Raw genomic sequence first — 22,160 nt, 5'->3', positions numbered from 1 at the left:
GAATTGTTGAGAATATGGAGCAATAGCAACTCTCACTAACTATTAACAGAGAGGAAATCTGAAGAACTACTTTGGAAAAACTGGAAGTACCTACTACAACTAACCATATGCCTGCCCTGTGCCCCAGCAATCTAACTTCTAGGTAGACCCAAACACAAATGAACACATATGCACCAAAAGATAAACACATGAATGCTCAAAGCAGTTTCAGTCATACTAGCTAAAAAGTGGAAATGATCCAAATGTCCCCCAACAAGAGAACAGATAAACATATTAGGGTGTCCCCATACAATGAGTTACAACACAGTAAAATAAAAAATAAAGAAGAATGAAGTCCCAATACACATAACAGCATGGCTGAATCTAACATCAGGTTGAGTGAAAAGCAGCCAGACCCCAAGAGTACAGACTGCATTCTATTTAGATGAATCAACAGGCAAAAATCTATCAGCAGTGACAGATGTCAGAGCAGTGATTATCTCCAGGAGAATGAAAACTGGCAAGAGCCATGAAGTAATATTCTGAGATGCTGGAAATACTCTAAATATTGGGCTAAGTGATGACTTACATGGGTACATACACATGTGAACATACACTGAGCTGTATATAAGTAACAGCACCCTCACCCACTGGACTGGATGTTATACCTTGGTAAAAAAGTTTCTAGAAAAATGTGTGCTTCCCTCTTATCTATTCTTTACCAGTAAAGGGAAAAACACAACTCTCATGGGTAGTTTCATTTACTCTTTGCTTATTAACCACCCCATTAAAGACTCATCAGCACTTTTCAAATCAAAAGATTCTGAAATGCTTTCTATCCTATCATGGAAAGGAACACAAAATTCTTTCCATGGATTAAACCAAAATGACCAATCCTGGGTCTCAGATGACCTAACTGCCTTCTCTCAGAACTCTGATACTATCTATCAGTTTTCTGCGTATCTCTAAGGCACAAGTATGATCATGATCATTCACGGTCACTGACACTGCAGATAAATAGTTCGCAAAGACACCACCAACCACATGCTTAAACTCCTAAAGGCACTGTGCCATGTCCTGACACCTGTGGTTCCTGTAGCAGAGTGAGAAAATTTTAGCAAAGATTTAATGTATCTTAGCAAGAAACATTAACACAGAAACCTGCAGAAATAGGAACCCTTGAAAAGGTGGTTGGGACCTGATGGAGAAAGGCTCTATTTCTGAGATACATAGTAAAACGTATATACTGACCACAATTTCGGCAAGATTTTTTTTAACAAAAAAGTTTCGTATTTGACAAAATGTCACAGTTGAGACAGCATTTGACTGAAAGCATACCATCATTGGCTAAATGCTGTAGCCAGTCATACTCCTTCTCAGTCTGTTCAGCCAATCTGTACCTTTCGGCCCATCGAAACAGATCACGAAGGGTGATGAAGCCCTGCTTTCCAGCAAACACTGAAGAACTTCTGCGATAGGACTATTAAAGTATCAACACAAATGAAAAAGGGCAATGGCAAGCATAAAATACAATTTACATAAAATTCCAAATAAATTTTAAGCTCCCATAAAAATGATTCATTCCACCAAGATTAATTTTTGAAAAAATATAAATGGACTGTAATCATTTGAAGAAAAATGTTCGAATCCATGTATAAGCAAAGATAAACAATGGATTTACATCTCATATGCCATATAGAAAAAATTATGAATATATATATACATATAATAATACTAATGGTGGCAAACACTCAGAAAAATTAATCCCATAATGGGGACTACTGTAGTAGTGTTATTATTAGACTCCTAGAAAGTAATTTGACAGTGTATAATTCTGATAAAGAACATTTTTAATCCTATAAAATTAATGATATAAAAAAAAACTAACTTTACAGGGTTGATAAGAGAGCTAAACTAAAAAAGGTCTCCTTAGTTATGCCCATTCAAGGACTGTACTCATTTAAGAAACAAAAATTGCAGTTTGTCAATGCCAAATTCCAACCTAAACAAAACGTCCCAATGTTATCTACAATGTTTTAAAGGTAAGATCCTTACTCTGAGAAAAATAATAAATGGATGGACTATTTCTACCCAAGGAAGCTGTCAATTTTTTTGATCACCAAATCTAATCAACACATTCCATTTGTAACTAAATTAAGTGATGGAGAGCTGAACTACCTGAAGGTCCACCATGACTTTAACTAACTTGCTGCAATAGGAGGGTGGCAAACTACACCGCTTGTGCAAGATTGTTTCCAACTCAGAGCTAGGCAATTCATCAAAGTGCAATTCCACAAACCGATTCCTGAAGGCTCTGGAGAGCACCTAGGAAACACACAGAAAAAAACATGACAAAAGGAGCCTTTTCATGTATTTCCCTAATTCCAAAATCTGTTATTCACCACAAAAAGAAAAACCCTTCAAAAGATGCAAACACACCTCAGTCTTACTTCAAAAAAGATCTGCTACTTGATGCAGTAACAAATGGGAGTAAGGGGACAAATGCAACACACCTTTCTGCCGCCATACAGTCCTGGGGGATTTTGAGTAGCAAAAAGCATGAACCCAGGGTGTGCTTTAACAACTTCTTGTGTTTCTGTTATAAGCAATTCACGATTATCATCCAACAGTCTGTTCAGGGCCTCGAGCACATCTGTAGGGGCTAAATTTAATTCATCTAAAATAATCCAGTAGCCCTTTCTCATAGCATCAATAAGAACACCTTGAAGGAAATAAACAGAATTAGTGCATAAATTAGCCCAAATTTTAAAAAATGTTATATACAAATCAACAAATCCTAGATGATCATTAAATTTCAAAACAAATTATTTGCTACAGTTACTCATGCTCCAAAATAACTTGTGATGCTAAATATTCAAAAAGCAATCTTCAATTAACATAACCCCTTTTTATTTTGCAGAAGGGAACCCAAGGCTGACAAATACCATATTTCCAACTTGCTTTCTTCCCTGTAGTCTAATTTCATTTAAATTACCAGAGTCTCATATCAATTCTCAGCTTCCATTCCATTCAACATTCACACCATCCTTCTGAATCTCTAGGAAATTCCACTGTACTCTTCAAAACTTGGCCCTAGTCCTGTGCACAGGCTGCCAAGACTAGTGGGGCCCATAGGAACCGGGACCCTTAATCATTACCCTTTAAGCACCAAGTAGCTCATAGAGAAAGAAAAACCAGCTACGATGGCAGAGATCCACGTGCCTGAACTGATTCCTTGGGGAAATGGGCCTAAAAAGATGAACGCCTACACCCGTGGAACAGAATGAGCATCCTACCTTCTTTAAACACAAGCTTCCCTGAGGAATCGGATGTGTAACAACCAATGTACTCCTGAATATCCGTGTGTTCATGATTGTTAATACGCACACAGTGGTTTCCAGTAGCTGCAGCCAGCCACCAGATCAGGCTGGTTTTACCAACTGATGTCTCTCCCTGAATCAGCACTGGATAGGTTCTTTAAAAGATCAGCCAAAACAGAAATTTAAGAAGAAAGACAGAAACCAGTTAATTCAAGTAGTTTTAAAAAACAATGACTATATCATTTAACATCACCATAAAAAAAAGTGTATATATTTTTATATACCTATGGCACTACTAATGGAATGTTTCTTAAAGCACTGAAGAGTTCCTCAGAAAATACTGAGGAAAGCAATTCCAAACTCTCGGGCACTTCTTGTGAGAAACAGTAAGTGGGACATTTAACAAATAATGAGTGAGTATTCACCAGCAAAACAAGCTGCATCTGTATCACTTCAACGAAAGGTATAACTAGAAACAATGCTTCGGGCCAAGAGGAAAGTGACAGTACTGATTTTAGAAAGCAATTATTAATCTAGTCAATTAATAACAAATAAAGCAATGAAAGCTAAGGAAGTAAGACTAGAATGTCATCAGTGCCCTGAGCAAGAGACAAGGTCTACACACCCAGCAGAGACCACTCGGACTATGTCTCTCAGGTTCAGCTTGACGGAAGATGTAAGGATGTATGCCTCGTCTATTGTTGGTTCCTTATCTCCCACTGAAATCCAGTAGCCTTCAACCTGGATAAGCCGACCTCCTTTCGGTTCTGGAATAGGCTGAAAAAGACAAAAATTAGAAAAACAACCCACAGTCAGATGACAATCACAGCATTCTTTTAGAGAGGGGTGTCAAGTAGGAAAAGAGATGGCCACCAAAACGCTGCCTTGTTCTGGATGCTTTTCAACAACAAAACCCATCAGTGAAATATGCAAATAAAATTACTTTGAGAAATGAGAACAAAATGACATGTATGGATTTTAGAATTCACATGGGGGTACATGGGTTTGGGAAAAAAACATTAATCTAAATCATTTCTCTGACAGTTTATGATTCAGTTCTCTCACCAACCACAATTTCCACTCTGATGAAGTATTTTGGTCAAAGCCATGTATTTCACATAAATCACATTCCCAAAAACAGGACCAATATTTTACTGAGGGAGTGGGGCTTTGCATTACTACATTCTGGATCCCTTAGAAGACATAAAAGTAAAAGCAACTCTCCAAAGAAAATAATCTATTAAGATATAGTGGCAATTAAGTTGATTTATACAAAATTGCCAAATTTATAATAAAAAATGGTCAAACAGTAGGCAGATCTATAGCTTTGGAAAACTGCTCTTCTAGAATACTTTGTCCTGTGATTTGAAACTACAATTCTAGGCACCACCTCTAACAGTTCCTCAGCTGAGTTGAGAAACAGTGGGGACAAAAGCACTATCAATCTCCATCAAGTGTAACACCATGAGCAACACACACACAAAACGAACAAGTGGAGAATAATTATTAGGATAATCAAATGCAGTTTGAGTCTTTTCTCAATGTTTTACAGTGTACCAAAAATACATATTCATGTGTTGATAAATTTTAAAAAGGAAAACACACTGATCCAAAGTACCTGCAAGTTCTAGTCACTCTTCCTAAAGAACAAGCAATCCACTTAAAAACAAGCCAGTTTGGTGAGCCAGTTTCTCAAACTCTTTCACTCCCAGTGTCTTGGGGTGGGGTTTAGTCCCTGCCAAGTTCACTCTGGGTTTGGTGAGACCTAATCACAACAACAGAACGTCGTGTGGAGAAGGGTTTGTACCAAGCTCTACTCTCATGGTGGCAAGTAGAGCACTAGAATCCCACCACTCCTCAGGGCAAGTCTGCGTGCAGCAAGCCGGTCTCTGCCTTCAGGCCTCTCCGCTTCCGTTCTTGGGAGCTGCCACCACTCCAGCCTCTGCTCTCCTGCAGCCCCGCAGCCCCACACACTGGGTGGAGTTCTTTATAGAGTCAATAACAAGTCATTGCCCACCCACATATGTGCAAGCAGAGCCTGTGAGCATTGCACATGCATAGTGGTTAAGTACCTTAGGGCCAGGTGAGGATCCTGGCCGTGATAACTTCCATTTTCCACACACACATGCTATTCTGTAATTTCCTCTATCAAACTGAAATGGTTATATACAATAAGGCAGAGGAAGTCCAATCATCAACTGGACATGAAGTGTGTACATAAATTACGGTAAAAGCATCCAGTGAAATGCTATGTAACCATTAGAAAGCATATCACAGTGATCTCTGTTCAGGATATAGTCAGGCTAAAAAGGAAACTACAGAAAGGAAACTTCTTATGAGATGGCCCTGTTTATAACATTAGATATGTATTAGAATTTACCTTGACAAATCTTCACACACAGACACAAAAATCAGAATTTAAACATATAAGAAAATAAAATACATATATATAACTTAGATGGAAAAGACTATCTATCTATACAGGGTTAAAATCCCCAGAGAGTAGGATTAGTGGAAATTTTCAAATGAGAAACACTGTCTAACACTTATAATTTTTTTAGAACAGTTTACTTTTATAATCAGAACCACGTTTTGTAAAAAACCCAACACCCAAAAATACGGTAATTCATCCTTTATATTAAACAAGCCAAAAATCAAAAAAGAACATACCTGTTTCAGCAGACTTTTAACATTGCCAGAGACAATGTGTTGACAAATGAGCTTCTGAACTATTGGGTGTGATGCCCTGTCAAGCTGTGTTAAGAAACCCAAACAAAAGCCCTAGGAAAGAAGCACAAAAATGCCACAAATATGAATAACACTAATTATCCTTCTGTAATAAAAGGCTTTTTTTTTTTTTTCCAGGAACAAAATTCAACTGTGTGGGTGGTGCTGATTACCAGAACATCGTCATATCACTTTAATATGTGGTATAATGGTAGCAAATAGGGTTTCTCTGGTATAAAATGTTCTGGACTAACCAGACAGAACAGGAAACGGGCACAGCTGGCAAATGTGTTACCACTCTCTCTTCCACGGCGAGCCCATCCACCCAACCCCCTAGCCAAACACAGACTTTAGAAGACCTCATAGAGTGAGCGCTGGATGTTGCTGCACGGATTAGATGCTGCAAATCGCAGGGCCCTGCAGAGAGTCCGAAGGCTGTAATGAGGTCTATGGCCAGTTCCATCCACCAATTTTGTCCCAGAGTCTTTCCGCACAGCTGTGTAGAAACTACAAAGTGAAGGCAGTTTAGGTGATTTTCCTAACAAATAAGTACACACTATTTGACTCTTGTTCCTATTTCTCTACAGAGGGTCTAAAAGCCATTTTATAGAGAAGATGGCCAACCATACACATAAGCTCCTAGAGCACACATCAAAATCTCTGACATTGTTTTAAGTCTATTTTCCACACATTCAGGGGCTCTCTCTCAAAATAATACAATGAAGATCTATCAATTTCTTTTAAGATAGAAAGAGAAGAGAGGAGAGAAACTTCTGATTCTTAACAAGATGCTGAATGAGAGGCCCTTAGAAAGAATATACTGAGTCCAAACAGTGCTTCATAGTCAGCTCGAATATGATGGGCAAATCAAGTCCCTCTGTAACCTATAGCGGTGGTGGATAAGAACATGGCAAACAAAAGTCATGGTGTTTTGAAAGGGTATGGATATGGCTATAATCAGTAATAGCAAAATGTTAAAAAGCATGAAGATACAGCGACCATTACTATTATCATTACCAAACACTTTAGAAGCCCAGAAGATGACAAGATGGAAGAAGTTTCAGACTGTAACATGAAGTGCAGGAAATTTTAAAATTCATGAAATTCATGATCACCTACCACAAGACCAAGTGTCAACAGAATATGTGTTATGGATAAAATACAAGTTCTTGCCCAAGTGGGATTTCACATGCCTCTTTGCAATCTAGCATTCATTCTTTTGTAGAAAGAATCTACATTCCAGAGTGGTTTTTATACATGGAACATGCATTACTTGTACAATCAGCATTTACAAGAGCCTCTACTTTACCTGGCTGTGTTGTTTTATCTACAGCTTTATGAAGTTTAACTACATATGTTTATACTTTTGTCCAAATACTCTTGGCTACCAAAAAGTATTCCAATTTTAGGATGTGGTATGGTGAAACATTCCAAAGGATTTTTGCCTCTTTGACTAATCTATTTAAAACAGGGCTCCAAACTTTATTTTCTAACCCCCATTTTGCTTTATGTTATTTTTCTTCACTTATCACAACCTAATATTACAGTACATATCTCCTTATTTATTGGTTATTTTTACCTCTAGAATTAAAGCTCCATGAGGAAAACCAGGGTCTCCTCTTGTATTTACCGCTATATCCCTAGCACCTGGGCAACTCGATAAGCACTTGCATAAAAAATAAGGAACCATAAAATGCAAAGTAAAACACTAATATGATCCTATTTCAAACCACTTACACTTTGTTTACTTCATTCTAGAAGACAAAGAAAATCAACTAAATGATGTGCCAAAACTAATTTCAACAGAGCCACTACTAGAATTTAGATTGTCTGACACAAAAGATTACACCCTTTCCACACAGCATACAAAAGAACAGAGGAAAGAGACTCAAATTAAGGCACCAACACACATAATCACTCTATATTGTATTCAGCTAAGCTCCTATAATTCCAAACCTGACTCAATCAGTATCAACATTTCCCCCCAATATCCCACATAGCTAGTATGTAAATTGCAAAAAGTAAGATTTCATCAAAATAGATCAAAATAAAAGACATTAACATGTCCCCCAGGGATTACAAATCTTAGCTGTGACAACAGAGTAATCAGGAGATCATTACTAATTGTTTACATATTCTTTCATGGGCAGTGATTCATAAGCTTTCTATGTAGTTTCCTTAGGAAAATACAAGGCAGCTCATGTGGTTCCAACTTAAAAATAGAAATTTAAATAATACTCCTTCCATCAGTCTTCCCTAGTTTGAAATAACAAGGAAAAAAATATATACACATGAGGTGCATCTTTTTATGTTCAGAGGAGAAGTTTATAAAGAGAACCTACTTGATGATTCCTTGCACTACACTCTTGTTCACACTCAATCCTTTCAGATAATCCACAATAAGAATCTGTAAGTCTTCTTTACTTTCCAGTTCTTCTACATAAAGTTCTGTGAACCTATAAGACAATCATTATTACATAATCACTTTTTATGAAAATAATATAGCTATTCTGACAATTAAAAAATATCAAACAGAAGAAGTTATGTAAACTCAAATTTCAACTGCTTGTAGTATAAAATACAAGTCTTTCAAAATGAAATACATATTGGTCATAATAACAGATAATGTATGTGTCACCAAAAGCCTACCACTATTGCTTCCATGAAATGAAGTCCTCTATGTATAGTCCTTGCAAAGAAACGATTACAAAAACAAGACTTATTTATCCTAATTTTCAGAAGATGTTTTTGGCCATAACTACATGTAACAAAAAAATGCACGCAAGTAGTTACCATCAAGTACTTGGAGCAAAGACAAATACATACTCACAGTTCATAAAATTTTCCTAAGAACTTTACATTACTTTTATAATGGGGGAGAGGATCTAATAAAATTTTAACACTATATGAAAATCAAACTCAACAACAGGTTACCAAAAATAAGTAAGGTCCATTATCTTTTCCCAAATGCTACATACATAAAACACCAACAACTAAGAACCTTGTTCATGTAAGCCACAGCTAACAACAAAAACATTTTTAAAGGCTTTCTACAGATCATTAGCTTTATCCATGAGAACTTTCTAAAATGCACTTACACTGCTATATCCTTATGTGATGTTCTTCCAATAGCTATAAGGCTATTTGAAGGAAGAAAGACATTTGTTTTCAACAGTATCCATGAGGCATTAAGTGCCATACTAATAACCCAAAGGAAAAAATTCTGCAGTGTTCTGGAGTTTTTCTTACTTCTACCAGCTACAGAAGGTAGGAATATGACAAGAAAGATTCCTCTATCAGAGGTCAAGAAATTTCAAGTACTGTTATAAGGTTGGTTATGTTAATATTACCAATTAATAAAAAAGAGAACTTTTTATAAAGTCTCCAAGAACCAGGCATAGCCCCTCACCTGTTTCTTATTCCTGGTGGGAGATTTCTTTTGCCCACATCAGTTGCTGGATTCATACAGGCAAACAAATGGAAGTCAGGGTGACGAACCAGTGGTTCTGTTAAGAAAAAATTATAAATTATCAACAACTTGTAACAATCAAGTGATCAGCGACAGGTCCCCAGGGGAAGACTATCTAAATCCAAAGAACCCAGGGCACCAAATTCAGGCTCAGCAAGGTTGGTGCTGGCTACTCACGCCATCCTTGCCTTTTCTGAAACCCCATGAAATCAGTTTCCAGACCTGTGTATACAGCTTAATCTTATGCTGCCATTCCACTGTCTTTTATTGTGTGATTGTTCACTGTTACTCACACTTTATTATCTACTTACAGCATATATTTTGTCACTGAGCATGCATGTCTATTATTACCTACTACCCAAATACGCTGACAAATAATTTTATTTTTTGCATTTACCATACCACCTCACAAAAAGACTTTGAAAAACAATTAGTATCTATGGAATGAACAAACCCCAGCGGGAAACCTATGTAATCCACCTCACCCAAAGAATCTTACTCTAAAGAGGCCAAAAGGCCTGGCACCAAGTCAAAGACCAAGGGGGTCAAATGCTACCTGTGTCTCCTCGATCTAGCAATACCAGGGATCCAGAGGAGCCTTCAAGTAAACCACTCAGACATTCTAATGTTTCTGGAGCTGCCAGATTAATCTCATCCAATAATATCCACTCTCCTTTCTTGACAGCCTGAGCTAACGTACCCTAGAAGAAGATCAAGTAAAATGTTAAGATCCATTTCAAATAAAGACAATGTCACAAGGAGCAGTTATGTAAGCAGGGTTAGAAACAAAAACAAGGGCAAACCTCTCCTACTAACAGAGCTTACACCTTAAACACCAAAGGCCCCAGCTGGGTGCCAGAGTTAAGGCCAAGTTAACTGTTTAAAATGTTCCAAAGGGTCAAGAGAAAATCTTTGAACTTAATAGTGAGATGCAATAAACTAAATCATCTCATTACATAGATGGTGAGGTAAATGTTATCTTACAATATATTCAAATGTTTAAATGTACCCAAATGGTAATTAAAAAGCACTCAAAATTAATATAGGGTCAGGCTGTGAGTGTACCAAGATCAGATATATGACTAAATCAGGAGTATATACTAGTTTTAAAACATAGCCTTTCACAGCTGAAGATTCTCAAAATGAATTTTTCACTCATCTCTACTAAGTTTATCTCTTCAAGTTATGCTTCCAAGAACAATGAAAATGAAATCTTACAATCCACTCAAAAAAAACTGTCTTACTAATATTAAACTTCCTTTTTCTCTTTTCATGATGATGATCCTAACAAAGAATTTTCTACAAATTTAACTGAAAAAAAAAAAGAACAAATGCACTAAACTCAGTGTAATGCCAAGTCATGAAATAGGTATAAACCTTATTTTGACATTTTAACTGGTTATTTTAGAAATAATCATATTAAGATTAAGCACTGATGACCAAATTTCCCACAATGACCGACACATGGTTCAGTGACCTCATCTCTTACCAAACACCATCGCAAGATTCCTACCTCCTTAACGGTGTGGTCCAGAGGGTCACAGAAATAATTTTTAAAAATTAAAAAAGCTTAAGTCATTAACATTTCATTAAGTTGATCCTTCCAACAGGGACACAGTAAACAGTGGAGCTACCCGTTCGCTAGAATAAAAAATGGGGCCTAAAGTGAATGGACCCAAATCTCCATCCCTTCTACCTTCCCTCCCTCTCTCACTCTCTCTTTCTCTCTCTCTCTCTCTCTCTCTCACACACACACACACACACACACACACACACACACAGCTATAAAACATAAAGAGTTCACTAGCTGTCATCAACTGCAACTTCAAAAATAATAATGATGCTCTGATCAAGACCTTTTAATTTCCATAAAGGATATTTTTCAAAATCTTCTCCCAGTACTATTTCATTAAGTGTATATTAAATTTTAAACAGCAAGCACTAAAAATATCAACATGAAAAGAATACAAAACAGGAGCCTGCCTAAAACTTCTATTTTGCATCAAATCAACATTCCCTTAATCTAAATAACTAAGGCAAAATACCTCTACAAATGCAAACAATAGGGCACTTTCAGTCATTTTCATCTGTTGTTGGGCATGGCTTAGTCTAAGACCAAATGCTTCCCATTTCTCTTTTAGGACTAACCCTAGAAAAGAATAAAGACAGGAATTTAACACACATTTTGGAGTTGTAACAAATATAAGTAAATATACAAAAAACATAGTTAAGAAAACTCACACAAAAATCAAACACCTTAGACAAAAGTGTAAAAAATAGGTCCACTGGCATGAAACTAACTATGTGTCAGCCCCTAGATTAATCAGTTCAGTTATATGCCTATGTACAACTGGACTCATTTCTCCCACAAACAACCCTTTGAAGTAGCTCCTCTTATTCCCATTTTACAGATAAGATAAAGAAGCTACCAAAGGCCCCTTGGTTGTGGAATCCAGTTACGGAAATTACCTCTTTTTCTAAGGAAATATGACTTTTACTGATCACAAAGTGGTACTTGTACATCAATATTACCAATCACCTGTTTTTATGTAAATCATGCTAGAGGCACAGGAATAGCAATTGTGGATAAAAGGAAGGTTCTTGTGGCCAGGATTCTCACCTGGCCATTGTTGGCTAGCTCATTACACACATGTGGGCAATATGTCATTATTGATTTTCTATAAAGAGCCCTGCCCAGTGCGCTAGGTGACACGGTGGCATGGCTGCAAGGCTCAGGAGAGCAGAGCAGAGGCTGGAGTCAGGGCAGTGCTGAGGACAGAGGCCCAGAGGACGGCTGTGCGGGCAGAGAGGCCCAGAGGTAGAGACCAGCTTGCTGCATGCAGACTCACTCTAGTGAATGGGATTCTAGTGACTGACCTGCCACCATGCAAATAAAGCTGGATATAACCCTTTCACCCCAAGAACATTCTACTGTCATTTCTTTGGTCACATTGAATCCATAGTGAACTTGCCTGGGGCTGAACCCATTGGCAAGACAGCAAGACTTTCGTATTCATCACCTTTGCCCCAAGTCTTAGAAAGCTCCACTTTGTACTGCTTCATTCTTCACCCAAACTCTTTTCCTAATTCTGCTCCTTCAGCCCTAGCCTCATGCCCTCCCACTAGCAATCTGGGTTGCATTCTTACCAGCTTCACTCTCTTTTCCATCCTTGTTTACAGCCGACTTGTGCACATGCTGCATTAGTCTGAGGAGATCATGCCACCGTTTCTGCCTGTAACAGGTCTGAATGTGCCCTAGGAACGTAAAGTTTTGCTTCTTGGAAAATGTCTGGGCAAAGAGTTCCTCAAATGCCTCCCGTAAGGGTAGCCAAATAAGCTTATGGTCCACTGGTTTGTAACTGAAACAAAAGGTAAATGTGACTCACAGACTTCTGAAGCTAACAGAAATTAGCAAGTATACCTCAGAAAACAGGAATAGGTCTAAATTTCATCAAATTCAAAAATAATCCCAAAATACTCTAAAAACCTGTGTTAAAGTTTTAAGCTATAATCTTTCCTCCACTCCAAGTATTTTAAGGGCCTTTTACTGAAGGTAAAAACTAGTATCAGATTAACAATATTATGAAAAATTCCTAGCTAGGCAGTGAAAGGCATGGCATTTACTTTACTAACATGTTTAAAGGAACATGATATATGCAACTTAGTGATAAACCGTATTTTATTGAGATTGACTGAAATGTTTTCAAGATATAAGAAAAATATAACAACATTTAAAATTGATCTACGTAAGAAAGGTGAACTCAGCTCTGCCTTCTCAGTTGAGAGGGAGAGGATTGCTCCCAAAGAGACACCAACTGGATTGGAGAGGGCAGCAAAAAATTCTTAGACATACCACAGCCTGTGACACCGCCACCCCACCTCCTCGGCCTTGTACCCCACCCCAAAGCTCAACTTTTTATTTCTTAGTACTCAGGTTCTCTCTTATTCTTTAGCATTTGGTTTAGCTGGCTGGGGAGTTAGGATATTAATTCATTTAAATTAACATATTTAATATTCAGGGGGTGGAGGTTGATAAAGCAAAGGGTCAAAAAACTGCTCAAGCTAAAAGTAAGTTGCGCTAGCAGCACTGACTGTTTCTGGGGAATCTCAAGTATACAGCTTTCTGTAGCCTAAAATACTAAACACTACAATTTAAGGACAATGACAGAAATTTTATTTCTAAGAAAAAGAGTTTGAGAACTGAAATGATATCAAAATATGTTTCAGAAAAGTCAGGCACAATTAGAGAACTCGGGGATGCTATTTACTCATGGCCTGTGGGGGAGGAACAATGAGATGAGTAAAACCCAGGGCCCTGAGCATCTATACTGAGATTCCAGAGAGAAAAAATAAGAGAACTACAAACTCCTTTTCTCTTACTAGTAAGTATTAGCACATTAGCACAGATATTTATTCCATTTATTCAACAAGAATTTACTGAGCACTGTTAGGTATTTGGCACTGAGTAAACTGCTCTTTCTTAAGAGACAATAAAGAAATACATCTACTATAAATATCAAATGGTAGTTAAATACTCTGAATCCAAATAAGTAAAGGGCGAATGGGTGAAGGAGGTACTGGTAACTTAGATATTCTAGAAAAGGCTTTGTTGAAGGTGGAAATTTGAAGGAGACCTAAATCAAGCACTGAAGGAAACTACACATGTGTCTGGATGACAGGGGATGCCACAGAGGGGGGACAGCAAGCATGGAGGTGCAATACGGAGGACAGTGTGGCTGGAGCTCAGCAGCAGAGCTAAAAGAAGGAGGTCATGTCAGAGAAGTAGAGAAAACAGGGCATACTTCCAACTATACAAAAATTGAAGCATGTGTAAATGCTCTCTTGATAACTGATGTTAAACAACTTAAAAGGAAAAAAATGGATATTCTTTTCACCAAGCTTGACACCAAGACAAAATTCCAGTTCTCATGTTCAGATTCTGACCTTTTTGCATTATCAATTTTATCAGGGCACACAGGCATTCCTGTGTACTCACTACATTTAAAACTACTTGCAGTGGCTGACATGATCCTACAAATGATTAGAAGACACAGACCCACTCCATGTTCAATTACTAAAATTAATGCCACTGGTGTTAGGAACAGTTAACAGGATAATACAGAAAACATAAAAAGATACAGAACAGAAAGAAATACAAAGTAGTGCAGACATGCCTAGTTAAATAAAAAGTTCCCTATATTACCAATAACACATTGCCAAATACCTCAACAAGGTAATGGGGAGACTGTCAATTAACTAAATAGAAGTAAATAAAAATGATTCAGACAGATCACCAGGGGAAAAATTTAAGTGACAGTTGAATTAGAGAAAAAGAGAGATAAGACTCAGCTAATGGATTTTAAGACAAAATATAAATTTAAAAGCAGTAAGTAAGCATATAATTAATGATATGCATAGAGCAGAAAGAATATAAGTAATGGATTGGGAGGGTAAGAAAAGGAAAAACACCAAAGGATACAGGATTCCAAAAACACTCCTCCCCAAGCAGGAAGTGATATGAGGGCAGGAAAGGGTAAAAATAAAAATATTGCTACAGCATAATGTGGCCCTTAAAAAAGGAGACAAATGAACACATTTCCAGCAGATGCCATTAAGAGCAAAAAGGACAATAAATTCTATTATTTTATGCCTTTAACGATTTTTTAAGCGACCCCAATATCGCTCAACATAAGATATGACAAAAGTACCCAGCAGTTCTACAGCCCTCAGCAAAAACTAAAATTCCTACTGGAACTAACATACTCAGAACCACCCCAGGAATGAAGGGCATTTTAATGACCACAGTGGAGTCCTCAGAGCAACACTTCACCAAGCAGAGCTACTTTTAATTGAACTGCAGGAGAGTCTAACTCAGAAACTATGCCTCTAGAATGCATGCTTTAAACAACTATGTACACAATTATTAGCTGACTACATACCCGTCTCTTTTTCCCTCCCCCTTCCAGTATGATCTTTGGCAGCAAGAACCGCAAGTTCTTACAATGAAGAGAAGCATCTACACACTCAAGAGCTCCTCAATAAATACTGTGCTGGGGTGGGGGTAGGGATGCATGTCTTTGAACATTTTCCCAAAGCTAGTTCTGAGCTTTAAAAGATATCACTATTTCTTACCTCTAGCAGTGAACACAAAATAATAAGAAAAATATAACACCACACCTACCCTCCAAGCAAGTCTGCAGTGTCACTTTGTTGATTCATATTGACAACCCTCAGACGGTGGCCTTTAAAAAGACAAGGGCAAAAGGTCATTCCAAAAATGTAAAGGCTGAAAACATTCAGTGTGATCCTTTAGGATGTGTGGCATGCGCACAGGGCATATCTTTAAATGTGCATTTCCTCTCAGCCTTGCATTTTATCTTCAGCTATCTTAACCACTCAAAATTTTCACCTAACCCAGAGAAGTATGTACAAGATTTGCTATGTAGTATTGCTGCAGCATCAGATAACTGAAAACAACAAAAATAAGTAAGTCCACAACTAGAAATTAGAACTAAATAAATGTCCAGTGTGGAGTATTATTTAGCCATTAGAATTAAAATGAGGCAGTTCGGTCCGTAAAGATGTCCAATATGCTTAACTAAATGCAATACACAGAGTATAATTCTATTTGTTTCAAAATAAAACCAAATCTGTATGTATATGCATTTGTGGACCATAGATTAGAACTGAAAAATGTTAACACCAATCTGTTAACAGTGGTTATTTCCAAGGGAAAACATTATATTATTTCCGAGAATAAAATTTCCAGTGCTTATTTTCAGAGAAAGCAGAGTGGTGGCACTTTTTAAACTCTAGTATTCTTTGGACTTATTTTCAAAAAAATGTTAAGAGGGAGCCAGTGTGTACTGTTTAGTGCCCATGGGCAGGGAGCTTCCCCTCTAGGAGTCACCTGTAATGTGAGCCAAGTACTGGACAGCAGAGGTTTTGCCAGTCCCGGTCTCTCCCACCAGCAACACAGTCTCCCCTTTGCTGACACACACAGCAAGCTGTTCAAGGAGGACAGAAGACGGCCTCGTAGCCGCAAACGTGAGCTTCTCCCTGGGAAATGGACAGTATATAAGCAGTTGTGAAGCAGTCTGCAAGCCTCTCTCAGTGTTGTTTGGAGTAACCAGATTTTTTAGCATGAACAAACAAGGACTGAGAAGATGTTTCAGAGTTAAGTCTTCATACTGTAAGAGATGTCCTCAGAACATATGAATTGCAGAATTCATTCATTCTACAACCACTGAGTATTTTTACACATCTGGTAGTTTACCAGGCTCTGGAGATTCAAAACAGAAGTAAGATAAGACATCATCTGTACTAGCTATGTAATCTTGGAACAGAAGTAAGATAAGACATCATCTGTACTAGCTATGTAATCTTGGGCAAATTACCTAACCTCAGTTTCCTCACCTGTAAAATTTGGATATTAATAGTCTTCCCCAAAATTGAGATCCACCCGGAACCTGTGAATGTGACCTTACCTGCAAAATAGTAACTGCACTAATGGAGGTAAGGATTTAATTATATGGGTAACTGTTAAACCACTGTGTTGTACGCCTGAAACCAGTATTAGATTGTATATATCAATAATACTTCAATTTAAAAAAGGAAGGAGAGAGGATCTTTGCAGATATAATAAAGTTAAATTCAGATAAAATAAAGTTAAATAAGGATGGGTCTTAAATCCAGTGACTAGTGTCCTAATAAAGAGAGATTTAGAAACACAAACTCACAAGGAAAGAAGATTTTATGTCTATGGAAAACAGAGATCAGAGATATACAGCTACAAGGCGAGGAACACCAAAGATTGCTGGGAGGGACTGGAAGGCAGGAAAAGGCAGGAAGAGCCTTCAGAGGGAGCATGGCCCTGCCAACACCTCAATTTCAGACTTCTAACCTCCAGAACTGAGAGAAAAAAGTCTGTTGTTTCAGGCCACCTAACTTAGGTAATTTGTTATGGCAGCCCTAGGATGCTAATACAGAATTCATGAGATTATTTTACCTACTACATGAGAAAACATATGCAAAGCATTTAGCACAATGTTAAGCATATAGTAATAGTAAGTATTTAATAAATAGTACCTAGATCTCAGAATCTAACATTAATTTCAGACTTCAAGGAATTAACAGATGGATGTTAGGCCCTAGCCTGACTTCCAAGTGAAGCTCACTTTGCTAAATACACTACATAGTGAATAAAACCAAAGTACACCTTTGCTAGTGCCAAGCTTCCAATAACCCTCATCATCTCCTTCACCTATTTAACATCTAGTTTCACAGAATATACTTTGGGAAAACACGGCTGCTTACCAAAAAGATCACAGTTTATCAAGTTCTAACAACCCCACAGTTTTCAGATCAGCTGAGAACCCTGTTTACCTCTGTACATGGACAGCCTCACTTTGTTTCCGTAGAAGCTGCACTCGACCAACCCGCACATCTAGCTCATTGATCACAATTTCTGGTTTATAAAGTTGACAGAAGAATTCAGCCTATGGGAGGAAAAAGATTTTTACCTGAATAAAATTCTGTGTACTCTTCATACAAGAGTCATACTGTGCCCCTAATTAGCCCTTTACCAAGAAGGACTTCTACTTCTAAGATAGGTGAGTTAGCTTTAATTTTTTTTAATTTTCCCAAATTTCCAATATGCTTCCAAAAACATTGATTATGAATGTTCCCGGGTAACAGTACTTTTTATTTTTGCAAATAAGCTTGTATCTGCCTATATTTAAACTGAACACACTGACATATCCCAATAGAGAGTTAACATATCCCAACAGAGAATAAATCTTTTCGTCTAAAAGACATGGAGAAAAAAAGTCAACTATTTTTTCAACTATGCTTTCTTCTCTAACATAATGGCAACAGTCACTTGAATAAATCATGATACATCCAACTAATGCCAAAGCAGAAAGAAAAGCTATGACAGATGCCCCAGGACATCTACCCAAGAGCCACTCCCTCTCTTATCCTTGTTTATAACCCAAAGAACCCAGATTTTGTTCAGGTTTGGAGCAGGAATAAGGAGGCAAAGTGCTCATGGAAATCCCTCTTCAACCAAAGGGGATGGATGAATGAATATTGATCAATCTAAGCCTGTTGTGGTAGGTTCATTTCTCTTGCCTACTATAATTAATATATTTGTTATTTGAGCCCCTTTTAGTAGGTGTTCTGTTACCTGTGGTCAAAACCATCCCAAGAGTTTCAGAAGCCTAAGGAATATCTCTAATTATTTCAGTTCTTGATAAAAGTCATCATTCACTTGGGAATACCTGCTATCTGCCTCAAGATGAGCCCCAGACATTTTTCAAGCTACCAACATCACTGCTGAAAGGCTATCTCCTCCAAAAACACACACTTTGACTTAAAGCAAGAATGGCAAAACATTAACAATGACGGCAATGAGCCTAAGTAATGGTACAGGTGTTCATTCTTTTTAACCTCTCAGTTTTAAGATACTAATAATAAAAAGTCAGAAAAATCTAATTGTGCATAAAGGCACAAAGGTGTTACTAAGACACAGTTCCAGCTGTGAGTCCACAGCATGCAGAATAGCATGCTCATTAAAACACTGAAAAATAATCACGCATGTGATACAGGACACAAGGAAGCCTGCAGAAGAATGTGGAATACATGGAAAAACCTACCTGGGAGCTAGAGCTCTATGTCTATGGGAGGCAGCAATGAAACTACCAGCTGTTACACAGGGGACGGTTATTGCAAGAAGTGTTCCAGGGAACAACCAGACACCAGTAAGCTAAATATCCCAGTTTCCTTTCAGTGGGGAAGTAAAAATAGCACTATATACCTTTTTCTTGGAAATGTTCAATTTGCTTCCAATGACTTCTGCCATTTTCAGTTTGCTTGCATGCTTAGAAAGCATTGCTGTGAAACAGTCCAGAGCCTATTAAAAGAACCAAGGTAAATGCCAACTGATTTTTAAAATAATAAATAGCAAAGCACCACTATACTGGCAACAAAAGGAGGAACGTCCAACAGTACCATTCCTGTAAGGACTAAGGAAAATACATATAACGTGCCAACACTACACACAAGGGCTTCAGCATGATTCAGACATGGCACAAATATGAGGCTTTGTTATCAAAATACTGCTTAATTAGAAAAAAACAAAAAAATCTTGTAAACCTGAAATTCAGGCAAAATCAGTAGGTATATGGTTGGTGCGGTACTGACTCTCAGACAGTGTGAATAACAACACAAGATTACTTTCAAGCTGTAAAGGGAAATTCCAGGTATGCAATAAAGGGACCACATTGTCATTACACTAATCCAGGATTCAATCTTAGCAACTGAATGGGCCAACCAGATATATGTCTTCGGATATAATGAAATATAAATACATATCACCACCAAAAATCAAGTCTGCCTTAAAAAAGTTGAATTTGAATATATCAAGCATTTTGTTAAACTTCTATCTACAGGAAAGATGAAATAAAATGACAAGGGAAAGGACACCGTGAGCATGGCAAAACAAAGAACAAATCTGGTTGTAACATCACCAAATATATCAATAAACTTCATGCAAGCATTCAAAAAAAAGGGAGAGAATTTATTTGGTCTTTGTCAATGGCCAGATAAATTCCTGACACAGAAGCTTCAAATATCCTGTGAATTACCAGGAGTGAGGAGTGTTTTGTTATTCACTAGAGCCCCTTAGGACTGGATTTTGAGTTTACTACTAGGCAAGGTGACTCTTGATGACCTCTTAAGATAGTAATTTAAGGGAGGAGCTGCAGAGGCCAGAAAGACCAAGGACTGATTAGAGGACTGAAATTTTCAGCTCTACCCCCAATCTCTGAGGAGGAGAAAGGGGCTGGACACAGGTCAATCATATGGCCAGTGACATATTACAACTCCAGTGAAATGCTAGACATTCAAAGTTTGAACAGCTTCCTGGCTGGTGGACATGATGTACCAGGAGGTGGCACACCCTGACCCCACAGAATAGAAGCTCCTGTACTCAGGACCCTTGCCCTATGCGTCACCTCATTTGACTGTTCCTAGGTTATACGTTTTATAATAAAACTGTAACTTATATCCTAAGTATAGTGCTTTCAAAGAGCTCTGTGAATCAATTACTCAATCTAAGGAGTTCATGAGAACCCCTGAATTTATAGCTGGTAGGTAGTGCATGTAGATGATCCCCAAGACTTGTGGCTGTAGTCTAAAGTGGTGGCAACCTTGTGGAGAGCTGAACCACTGAACCTGAACCTTCACTAACTTCAGGTACTCACTGTCACACTGTATTAAATTGCAGGACACCAAAGGGTACCAGAGCAATGAAAGATCAACCAGACAAAGCCAGAAGGTGAAACATTCTGCACAACTGGCCCGATCTCTTCAACAAAGTAATGTCTTTAAAGGGGGGATTCGGATATACTAAGAGTTCTTAAGCCTATATGCATAGAAAAAGATCTGGAAGGAAATACAGCAAGGTGTTAACAGTGTTGGGGAATGTCTGGATGAGGGGACATTTTATTTTATCATTGTGCTTTCCTTTATTTTCCCATTTTCAACAACACATATATATTTCTTCTATATTAATAAAAAAACTTGTGCCCAAATGTTCACAGCAGCATTATTTACAATAGCCAAAAGGTGAAAACAACCCAAATAGCCTTAAACAAATGTATGGAAAAACAAAACGTGGTACATCAATACAACGAAATGCTTTCAGCCATAAAAAAATGAAGTACTGACTCATGCTACAGCATGGATTAACGAAGAGAATATGCCGAATGGAAGAAGCCAGATACAAAGGGTCACATGTTGTATAATTCCATTTATATGAAATGTCCAGATTCAGCAAAGCTATAGACAGAAGGTAAATTAGTGGTCGCCTGGGGCTTCACAGAAGGGTAAAGGGGGATGACAGCTAATGGGTACAAAGTTTCTTTTGGGGGTAATGAAGATACTCTAGAACCAAATAGTGGTAATGGTTATGTCATTCTGTGAATACACTAAAAAACACTGAACTGTACACTTTAAAAGAGTGAATTTTATGGCATGTGAATTATAGCTCAATTAAGTGATTTTATACACACACACAATGACATTCTAAAATAAAGACTACAGAAGATAAGAGGAATCCTAGCAAGGCTACTTTTGCTTTAAAAGTACAAAAAAGGTGTCTATAAGACGAGAGATGTACAAAAAGAAGGAGAGCTCACTGGAGAGAAGAGTGAGATCCCAGGACTGTCACACAACATTTCAGGGTTCATGTGAGCTTAAGTGTGCACTCCAAATGGGGCTTCTTTCAACTTGAAGTAACTTAACCAAACACAAACCAAAACAGGTCACTATTCTCTCAATCACAGCTGACAGAACCCAGAACACTTCATAAGCAAAACTGGTCAATGTTTTAAGGGCCCATAAATCCTCAGGCAGTACCATTTTTATTCTTAACCAGCCAGGAATAAATATCTCTGTCCTTACTCAATGTGGCAGAGCTATAATTCAATAGGGCTTTCCTCCCACATAACGCATTTTTCCCCAAACCTAGTATACAAGATTAAACTTTGTAACCCCCACATAAATTTCTCTGGACTAAAGTTGAAAAGCCCTACTGAGGCATGTACAGGAATCAGACAAAAACAAATCTATCAAAGAGACTAAGAAATTATACATTGGTATAA

General features: G+C 37.7%; 1 protein-coding gene across 4 annotated transcripts in view; it reads right to left on the bottom strand.

Annotated features, from left to right (window-relative positions):
• Positions 1 to 22,160, bottom strand: part of MDN1 (midasin AAA ATPase 1) — a 163,983-nt gene that overhangs the window by 98,736 nt on the left and 43,087 nt on the right. For all 4 annotated transcript variants that reach the window (XR_012124763.1, XM_073220972.1, XM_073220970.1 and 1 more), the window contains exons 12-27: positions 19,313 to 19,408; positions 17,881 to 17,993; positions 16,406 to 16,554; positions 15,677 to 15,737; positions 12,643 to 12,854; positions 11,541 to 11,644; positions 10,052 to 10,196; positions 9,436 to 9,532; positions 8,369 to 8,482; positions 6,386 to 6,533; positions 5,970 to 6,080; positions 3,925 to 4,076; positions 3,276 to 3,454; positions 2,493 to 2,701; positions 2,158 to 2,304; positions 1,318 to 1,459 (exon numbers count right to left, since the gene is read on the bottom strand). Coding sequence is in view for 3 of the 4 variants with exons in the window: in XM_073220972.1 (XP_073077073.1) it covers positions 1,318 to 1,459; positions 2,158 to 2,304; positions 2,493 to 2,701; positions 3,276 to 3,454; positions 3,925 to 4,076; positions 5,970 to 6,080; positions 6,386 to 6,533; positions 8,369 to 8,482; positions 9,436 to 9,532; positions 10,052 to 10,196; positions 11,541 to 11,644; positions 12,643 to 12,854; positions 15,677 to 15,737; positions 16,406 to 16,554; positions 17,881 to 17,993; positions 19,313 to 19,408 (2,179 nt within the window). In the remaining variant the exon portion in view is untranslated. The remainder of the gene's footprint in view (positions 1 to 1,317; positions 1,460 to 2,157; positions 2,305 to 2,492; positions 2,702 to 3,275; positions 3,455 to 3,924; positions 4,077 to 5,969; positions 6,081 to 6,385; positions 6,534 to 8,368; positions 8,483 to 9,435; positions 9,533 to 10,051; positions 10,197 to 11,540; positions 11,645 to 12,642; positions 12,855 to 15,676; positions 15,738 to 16,405; positions 16,555 to 17,880; positions 17,994 to 19,312; positions 19,409 to 22,160) is intronic.

The sequence above is a fragment of the Manis javanica genome, chromosome 13 (assembly GCF_040802235.1).
Source record: "Manis javanica isolate MJ-LG chromosome 13, MJ_LKY, whole genome shotgun sequence".
Taxonomy (NCBI): Eukaryota; Metazoa; Chordata; class Mammalia; order Pholidota; family Manidae; genus Manis; species Manis javanica.
The sequence above is the reverse complement of the archived record's forward strand: the minus strand, read 5'-3'. Positions and strand labels throughout refer to the sequence as shown.